Source organism: Octodon degus, unplaced genomic scaffold (genome assembly GCF_000260255.1).
Source record: "Octodon degus isolate 3935 unplaced genomic scaffold, OctDeg1.0 scaffold00026, whole genome shotgun sequence".
In the NCBI taxonomy this organism is placed as follows: Eukaryota; Metazoa; Chordata; class Mammalia; order Rodentia; family Octodontidae; genus Octodon; species Octodon degus.
The window spans coordinates 10,618,771-10,628,355 of NW_004524602.1; the positions used below are offsets into that span (position 1 = coordinate 10,618,771).

The following is a 9,585-nucleotide window of genomic DNA, read 5'->3' on the forward strand; positions in this document are numbered from 1 at the left end:
GGCCAGCTCAGCCCACCAGGGGGCGGGGCTGGCTGGCATGTGGTGCTGGGGGATTGAACCGTGGTCCCTGTGCTTTGTTTAGCTTAGCTTGTTCTAAGTAGGTGCTTTAGACCACTGAGCCATCTCACCAGCCCAAAATGGAATAAGGACTTTTTTGTTGTTGTTCCTCGAATGCCTTCAGGGCACTTTTGGCCAGCCTGAGACTTGTGAGGTTCGAACTCCAGCAACCTGAGGCTGACAGCTTTGTGGAAGCAGCCACTTAAAGGACTGAGCTAGGGCCAGGCCCCCTGAATCCAGTTTTGTCTTTTTACGTGACTATATAGTAATTTCAGCTGATTTGTTTTGTTTTGTTTATTTATTTATTTATTTATTTATTTATTTATCTTTCTGTTAGAACTGGGGATTGAACTCAGGCCCTTGCGCTTGCTAGGCAAGCACTTATTCTACTGAGCCATCTCCCCGGCCCCTTCAGCCAATTTAAAAATCCAATCAGTAGTCACTATCTGTAAAAATACTAGTTTTCTCTACCACCTTTTTCTAATTCTATATTTTCTCAGTGTTCTATTTTAGATTTTCTATTGTATATATTGTTCATTCTATTTATCATGCATTTGCTTATTTTAAAGTAAGGCCAATATTCTCCACATTGCTCTTTTTCACAATTTTTTCCCTTATTATTCTTCTTCTAAATAACTACTTTTGTGGTCACAAAGTTAAAAATACAGCATTGTCTTATGAAAACTAATTTTGTAGTTCCAGAATTTCTTATGTTTTCATTATGAAGTATTAAGACAATTTAAGTAGGGATCAAATCTGGTAAATTTTACAGAAAACCTGAGTGAAGAAATTCAAACATTGGGGCCAGGGAGATGGCTCAGTTGAATAATCGCTTGCCTAGCAAGTGCAAGAGCCTGAGTTCAATCCCTAGTTCCACAAAAACAAAACAAAAAAGAAATTCAAACATAATTATATACTTCAAGTTGCTCGTGGGTCTACTAACAACGTTAAGAGGGATTTCAAACAAATAAAAAGATCTGGGGGGTTGGGAGATAGCTCGGCGGTATAAGCACCTGCCTGGCAAGCACAAGGACCCAGGTTCGATCCCCTGTCCTGTATGCTATGCCAGCCCTGGAATCCCGGCACTGGGGAGGCTGAGACAGGAGGATCAGTAAGAGTCTGAACTGTGTAGTGAAACTCTGTATCAGATAGATAGATAGATAGATAGATAGGCCCAAGTGTGGTGACACATGCCTGTAATCCCAGCACTCTGAGAGGCTGAGGCAGGAGGATTGCCTGAGTTCAGTCAAGGCCAGCATGTACTACATAGTGAGACCTTGCCTCAAAACAAACAAAACCCAAAAAACCCCAAATCATTTAATTCTGGAATATTTTTATTTAGTGTTTTTTGGGCCATAGGTAATTAGAAACTACAGAAAACAAGACTGCAGATTAGGGAGAACTGCTATAAATGTAATTGAGCATTACTAAGTAACAACAATACATAAGGGGCCGGGGAGATGGCTCAGTGGAATAAGCGCTTCCCTGGCAAGCGCAAGGACCTGAGTTCAATCCCTGGTTCCACAAAAAAACCATAAAATATCTAGGTGCATTTTTAGTGAGGTTCCAAAGTATTAAGTGTCTTTCTTTTTCCCTTTCTCTCCTTTTCCTTTCCTCCTCCCTCCTCCCTTCTTCCCTTCTCCCCTAAAAGTATTGTAGGTTTGTAATGTGTTTGGGTGATAGAATGACGTTACTTTCTATGTGCTGGGTCAATTTTAGGCTGATACGTTCCTGTCAGTAAGCTTATTTAGAGTCCTTTCTATAGTACTAGTGTTTGATAGCAAAAACAAGACCTCCTTTCACGTTTCATTTCTCATATGCTGATAAAAGATATAGAATTATTAATAAGGGAAGATGAATGTCATTTTTAAGATATTGCTTATGAGATTTGTTTTCTTTTTTATTTTTGTTTTATAAAATTATAGCTGGGCATAGTTTTGTGTGCCTATAACCTCAGCACTGGGAAGGCTGAGGAAGGAGGATCATCCTGAGTCCAAGGCCAGCCTGGGCTACATAGTGAGTTCAAGGCCAGCCTGAACTACATGGTGAGAGCCTGTCTCAATGTAAATGAATAAAATTTTTAAAAAATTATGTACACATATCAATACCTTGGGAAAGCCCTTTTTCATCATCAATCAGTTACCAATGATTACAGACATTCTTTGACACCAATTGTAACATTATATAGTAACAGATATGTTCTAGGTCAAAGTGACACAGATTCTGCTCTGAAGGATGATTTTCCTTCTAGTTAGGAAATACACTAAAAAACTCAAAAACAGTACCACTGCCAAATAAGTAAAAAGTCACATCTGTACAATTTTTTTAAATGTATTTAGTACAGGGTCTGCAGGGTCTCATTACATAGATTGGACTCATAATGATCCTCCTATTTTCAGCCTTCCAAGCACTGGAATTACAGGTGTGCGCCACCATGCCCATTCTCATTCACTGTCTCAACTTGCCACAGGGATTGAATCTTGGTCCCTGCGTCTGCCTAAACAGGTGCTTTAATCTGCTGAGCTATCTGGCTGACCCTGTACAATTTTTTAAGACCACTGGGTGCCAGGTTGACTTTGAGCTCAGGTTTATTTATTTATTTTTAATCTTTTTATTCATGTATTTGGTACAGGGTATCACTATGCAGCTCAGACTTGTAGTAATTCTCTTATCTCAGCCTCCCCAGCACTGGGTTGACAGGTGTGCACCACCATGCTGGTTATAGTGGCTGGCACAGTGCGCCCAGGGTTCTGGGGCCAGCATGGCATGCAGTACCAGGGATCAGACCTGGGTCCTTGTACTTGCCAGGCAGGTGCTTAGACTGCCGGGTTATCTCCCTGGCCTGATAATTTATTACTATTTTGAAAGTCAATCTCCAATACCAAAAAAAAGAATGAAAATTTATTATACTACCTGCTTATGGTATGGTCTGACTTTCAGTGAAGGGAGATCAAAGCTGGACTTAGAAGTTTATATTTTAAGGGTGACGAGATAGCTCAGTGGGCTAAGCACCTGCTTAGGCAAGTGCAGGGACCCAGGTTCAATCCCCAGCACCATATGCCGTGACAGCCAGGGGCACTGAGCCCCCAAGACTGGATGTGGCAACACATGCCTGTAATCCCAGTGCTAGGAAGGAAGGCTAAAACAGGAGGATCATTAGAAGTCCGAGCTGTGAAGTGAGAACCCTGTACCAAATACATTAAAAAAAAAAAAAAAAAAGTGTGTATTTTAATTGCATGTAAAACTACTGACTTGCAGTTAGGGTATAGAAAGTCTTGAATGCCAAGATGAATAGATTTTGGGGGGGGGGCAGTACGGGGGATTGAACTCAGGACCCTGCACGTTCCAGGCAAGCACTTATTCTACTGAGCTGTCTCCCCGGCCCCAATTTTATTCTTGTACATAGTAATCACTTAATGACCCTTTACTAACAAAACATTCAGCAGACTTCCTGAAGTTAATCTGTGTAAAGTAGTTGGAAATTTCAAAATATACTTTTACTAATATTATAGATACTAGGATTTCAGCATTAAAAGCAAAGGTAGGTTTTTGAAAGACCAGAATAGGTGACTTTTCTTTTGTATCAGGCAACACTGGACTACGGAATGTATTCTCGAGAAGAAGAACTATTAAGAGAAAGAAAACGCATTGGAACAGTAGGAATTGCTTCTTATGATTATCACCAAGGAAGTGGAACATTTCTGTTTCAAGCTGGTAGTGGAATTTATCACGTAAAAGACGGAGGGCCACAAGGATTTACAGTAAGTTGCTAGTTACTGTTTGTTATATCCATTTTGGGGTCCTCAGGATTGTTTGCATCTGAATCAGGATACCTAACAAATAGAAACTTCAGTATACCCACTGTCTTAATTTTCTTGTTGCTAAAACAAAATACCTGGCACCCAAAAAGGAGAAAAGATCTAGTTTAATAGCTCACAGTTTGTAAAGGTTTCAGTCCATTGTTGGTTGGCTCCAGGGCAGGGTCATTTGGCAGAGGAACATTGCAGAGCAGGCAGAAGGCAGAAAAACAGCAGAAGCAGCAGCAAGTGGCTGCAGCAGCCCTCTTTCTGTCTTTTATAGTCCATTCTGCCCTTTGGGTAGCACTCACTCAGAGGAGGGCATCCTCAGTCCCAGCATCCTTCACCCTATGTCTAGCCACCTCCACAATTCTCTACCTGTGAGCACATAAGACTTTGGGGGTACATCTAGATGCAAGTCTTCACAACCTACCAAGAAATTTAATTATAGCTGGGCTTGGTGATGCATGCCTGCAGTGCTAGGTACTTACCAGGGTAGGGTAGGACTGTTGTATGTTCAAGGTCAGTGGAGGCAATTTAGTAAGATCTTTTCTCAAAATAAAAAAGACAGGGCTTCATGCTGCCTGGACTCAACTCCCAGTACACAAAACTGAGAAGAAGGGGAAGGAAGGAAATAAATGTATTTCTAATGAAGATAAGAAATACAATATTAATTTCTAATTTTAAGTGTTAATTTTCCAATGACAAGATAAAAATTTAAAGTTTCAAAACGCTATATAGGATGATATAGTAAAGGGAATCACTTTCTATTTTCTATTTAAGTACTGAGGGAGATTGTTAAAGATGTTATCACAAGGCAATTTGTTGTTAGTTGTCTTGAAAACTAATAAATCTCAAAAATTTTTATGGTTTTAGATTTATTCTTAGCAGTCAGTTGTTTTTTGTTGTTGTTGTTGTTGTTTTTCCCATGCTGGGGATGGATAGATGGTTGGCTGGCTGGCTGGCTGGTTGGCCAGCTGACTGGTTGGTTGGTTGGGTGGGTGGGTGGGTGGGTGGGTGGGTGGTTGGAATAAGATCACACTGTGTAGTTCAGTCTAATTTTGAACTCACTTTGTAGCTCAGGCTGTCCCAGCTCAGGCTGTTCATCCTGCCTTGGCTTCCCAAGTGTTGCGATTATAGGTATGCACCACCACACCGAGGTGTGAGTGCCAAGGATTGAGCCTAAGCCCTTGGCACTGAGCTGTGTCCCCATCCTTTTTTTATTTTGCAATAGGCTTTCACTAAATTGCTAAATTGCCCAAGTTGAACTGAAACCTGTAATTCTTTTGCCTCAGCCCCCCAGAATGTTGGGGTTACAGGTGGGTATATGCCTGACCACTTAACAGTTCTATATGAAGATGTTCTTTTGATAAAATTGTGAAGAACTGATATAATTGTGATGATCCTGGCTTTTGTTATATTTTATGAGCAGGCTATTTTTATTGTAAAACTTAATCTTATTGTTTTATAAATATTCGTTAAGTAATAAAAGTTTTTAACAAATAGTAATTATTCCATTAAACAGATTAGAGCAACTTAATTGGTGTAGTTATGTCAGAATGTCATTGTTGGGCCCGGGGAGATAGCTCTGTAGAATAAGCGCTTGCCTGGCAAGCACAGGGTCCTGAGTTCAATCCCCGGTACCACAAAAAAAAAAAAAGAATGTCATTGTCTTTTGTTATATTGCCTTTATATAATGTATTTCCTGTTACTCTTAGTGTTTAAATTCATAATAAAAAATGAGTTCTTTTTAAGTTATAGCAGTTCAAAGTATGTTTTTCTGAGAGCAGTTTTTGTAGTTTACATTTTTTTTTTTTTAATTTTATTTATTTATGTGTGTGGCCAGCTCAGCCCACCAGGGGGCGGGGCTGGCTGGCATGTGGTGCTGGGGGATCGAACCGTGGTCTCTGTGCTTTGCTTAGCTTGTTCTAAGTAGGTGCTTTAGACCACTGAGCCATCTCACCAGCCCCTACATTTTTTATATAGTAATACTCATCTCAGAAAGGATACTGGCAGACAAATGTGTGAACCTGATACCTGTCTTAAAATGTTGTTTACCTTTCTAGCAACAACCGTTACAGCCCAATTTGGTGGAAACTAGTTGTCCTAACATACGAATGGATCCAAAATTATGCCCTGCTGATCCAGACTGGATTGCTTTTATACATAGCAATGATATTTGGGTATCGAACATCATAACTAGAGAAGAAAGAAGGCTCACCTATGTACACAATGGTAAGGCATGGTTCTTACAGTCTTTTCTGAAAAGTCTTTTTGAAGTTTAATTTGCTTTCCTTTTGAAATTGAAGTAACCTGAATAACCTTTGTTTTAAATTCAAGTTTTTAAAAAGTTAAAAATATAGGGGCCGGGGAGATGGCTCAGTGGAATAAGCGCTTCTCTGGCAAGCGCAAGGGCCTGAGTTCAATCCCCGGTTCCAGAAAAAAAAAAAAAAAAAGTTAAAAATATATAGAAAAGTACTGGGGTAAGTGGTCTGTGACTGTATGATGCTTCCTTGTTTTAAATTTATTTTCAAGGGGCTGTGGGGATGACTCAGTGGAATAAGCACTTTCCTGGCAAGCGCGAGGGCCTGAGTTCAATCCCCGGTTCCACAAAAAAATAAATAAATTTATTTTCAAGCCAGGTGTGGTTGTAACACATGCCTGTAATCCCAGCACTCAGGAGGCTGAGGCAGGAGGACTGCCGTGAGTTCAGGGCCAGCCTGGGCTACGTAAGCGAGTTTAAGACCAGCTTGCACTACATGGTAGGACCCTGTCTCAAAAATAAAGAAATTTAGTGATTTTCACGCAGCACCACAACATGGTGCATTGACATGATTGTTCTTTTAGACTAATAAGACTGACAGAATTTTCCCAAAATCATACCCACTGAAATAAAGTTTTGCTCTGCTTCTCTGGTCAGGCACACCCCAGTAGTTCTACTTGGCAGACTGAGGCAGGATGAGATTCAAGACCCACCTGGGCACAAGCCCTCATCTTAAAAAAAAAAAAATTAGTCTTGCTTTTGGTAAACAAACAAAATACACACTATTAGAAACTATCTGTAAATTAATATTTCTGTTTGGGACTTAGTACTGTCATAATGGGGAAAAGAATTTTGTACAACCATGTGGACAATGGAGTGTTTAATTTTTTTTTTTTTTTTTTAGCATTTAAAACCTTTTTATTGGGCTGGAGAGATGGCTTAGTGGTCTAAAGCACCTACTTGAAACAAGCTTGGCAAAGCACAGGGACCACGGTTCGATCCCCCAGCACCACATGCCAGCCAGCCCCGCCCCCTGGTGGGCTGAGCTGGCCACACACACACACACACACACACACACACACACTAAATAAATGTAATAAATAAAAATAAATAAATATTTAAAAAAATAAAAATAAATAAAAATAAAACCTTTTTATTAAAAAAATAAAATAGATATATAGTAAAGTTCACAGATATTTTCTCTGTAAAATAAAGTGTTCATTGATTAGCATCATACATAGAGTACAATACAACATATTTTACATGTTTAAATACTGTACACAGATCACCGGCCAGCAGCCTGGTGTCTGATGGGCTGGAGGGGTTTGCTTCAGTGAAGTGTCACATTGGGAAACCCCAATTTTGAATGTTAAAAATGTACAACTACTTTGTTTTGAGTTTAGATGCAAGTAAACTTACTGTCCTTTATTTGAAATAAATGTACGTATCTTCTATGAACAATAGTTTATAAAGTGATTTAAAACAAGAAAAAGTTTGCACCTAGGAACATACAGCCCATGCATATTCTGTTTCTTAGTTAAAAAAGAAAAGAAGAAGAAGCCTGCAGGCCACGAGGCTCATCTTTCCCCTCCACACTTCCTCAGGAGGTCATGACGGTGGTGGTCGGATTACCACTTTGCCTTTTTTGTGGGGGCTTCCTCTACTTTCTGCTAGCCTTGTGTCTGAGCTCCAGGAGGGCTGACTTCTCTCTTGTGCTTGATAGAAGGGGAAAGCTGTGCCTTTGATCTTCCTAATGGGGAAATTTACTAACTTTTTTTTTGGTAGGTAATGTTTGCTAAGTTTTGGCGATTTCTAGGAGAAACTGTGTCTGGACTGCCACGTTTGAACGTTGCACATGCAGATGGCTCGCTGTGATGCTTTCTCTGTGTCACCGATCTGGTGGTGGACCGCATGGTGGCTCCCAAGGGCTCATCCTCTTCCCCTTCTTCCTCTTCCTCATCAGACTCCTGGTCTTTTTTATCCTCAGTTGATTCAGAAACCAATTTCTGGTGTTTTCTTTCCGGCTCTGAGGATTTAGCATCATCTGACAGAGTGAGTGAGCGTTTGGCTTCCTTCTTCTCCGACGAGCACATTCTACTATTTTCTCCTCACTGTCTTCATTGCCTGCACTTCTTTCTTGGAGATTAGCTGTTTCTTTATTGGACTCATCTGCTTGTATTACTTTCAGTTTGCTGCGAGGTATAGATTGCTCCACAGAGACACTGCCAGTGTCTGTTTTGGAATCTTTTTTTTTTTTGTGGAACCGGGGAATGAACTCGGGCCCTTCCACTTGCCAGGGAAGCGCTTATTCCACTGAGCCATGTCCCCAGCCCATTCTTTTGTTTTTAATGCTGTTTTCACAAGGTAGTTATGAGGTCTTCCTCTTTTCCTTTTAATAATTATTGGCTGATCGTCCTCTTGCGATCTGATGCTGTCATCTTCATTCTGCTCTGTCTTTTCACCAGTCACCTCACTGCTGCTCAGTTTCTTTTTCCTCCATAGTCTTTGAAACAGCGCTGTTTGTCTTAGAATTTATTTTAGACAATTCTTCCAATCTCCAGAGTACTCTTCCTTGGTATTTTGTGGCTCAGTTTCAGAGCACTGTCTCCATGCTGTTTCTATTCTGGTAATTAGATTTTATTGAAGTAGCTACAGTAATACCAAGCATTACTCAGAACACAGAAAAGATGTAGCTATTATTCTGTAAAGATTTATTAGAGCTGGCCAGATAACTCAGCAGATTAAAGTGCCTGCTTAGGCAGATGTAGGAGCCAGGGTTCGATTCCCGGCATGCTTTGCAGGCCCCGCGCCTGGGGGGGGCTCACTGAGATGGCGATTGAGACTGGACATGGTGGCTCATGCCTGTAATCCCAGCACGTGGGAGTCCAGAAACAGGAGGATCACTAGGAGTCTGATCTGTGTAGGGAGACCCAGCAGACCCTGTACTAAATACAAAAAAAGAAAGAAGAAAGATTCCTTATAAGTGAAAGAAGAGAAATAGTGTATTGGTTTTTCTTTGGACATGTAAAATAGAGTTTAAAAGATAACTCCATGGTGAAGGATGGTAACTCTTGAAATTCTACTTCTCCAACTTTTAATTTGATGTTCCCCTTTCCCTTCCGGGAATTGAATCCAGGGCCTTTCCACTAAGCTACATCCCTAGTTAGTGCTTGCTTTTGTTTTGTTTTGAATTTTAAACCAGGTATCATTAAATTGCTAAGTTGGCAAAGCTGGGCTCAAACCTGGGCTCTTCCTGCCCAGCCTTGCAGAGTGCAGACTTGGTCATCTGTCTTAACCATCTCTTCTCCATCGTTAATCAGTAGTTAAATTAACTACATTATTTGACAGAGATGGCAATAGATTTTTGGTTTGGAAAAAAATGATAGATTCTGCCCTCATTTTTTTTTTTTAAACAAGTATCTTTTTTTGGTGTGTTTTTTTTTTTTTTTTGTGTTTTTTTTTTTTTTT

The 9,585-nt window shown here is 40.3% G+C and overlaps 1 protein-coding gene across 2 annotated transcripts in view; it reads left to right on the forward strand.

Moving 5' to 3' along the window:
• The window catches only part of Dpp8 (dipeptidyl peptidase 8), a 106,319-nt gene that overhangs the window by 59,729 nt on the left and 37,005 nt on the right, over positions 1-9,585 (forward strand). For both annotated transcript variants that reach the window (XM_023712701.1, XM_004628809.3), the window contains exons 5-6: positions 3,645-3,818; positions 5,921-6,089. In XM_023712701.1, the coding sequence (XP_023568469.1) occupies positions 3,645-3,818; positions 5,921-6,089 (343 nt within the window). The remainder of the gene's footprint in view (positions 1-3,644; positions 3,819-5,920; positions 6,090-9,585) is intronic.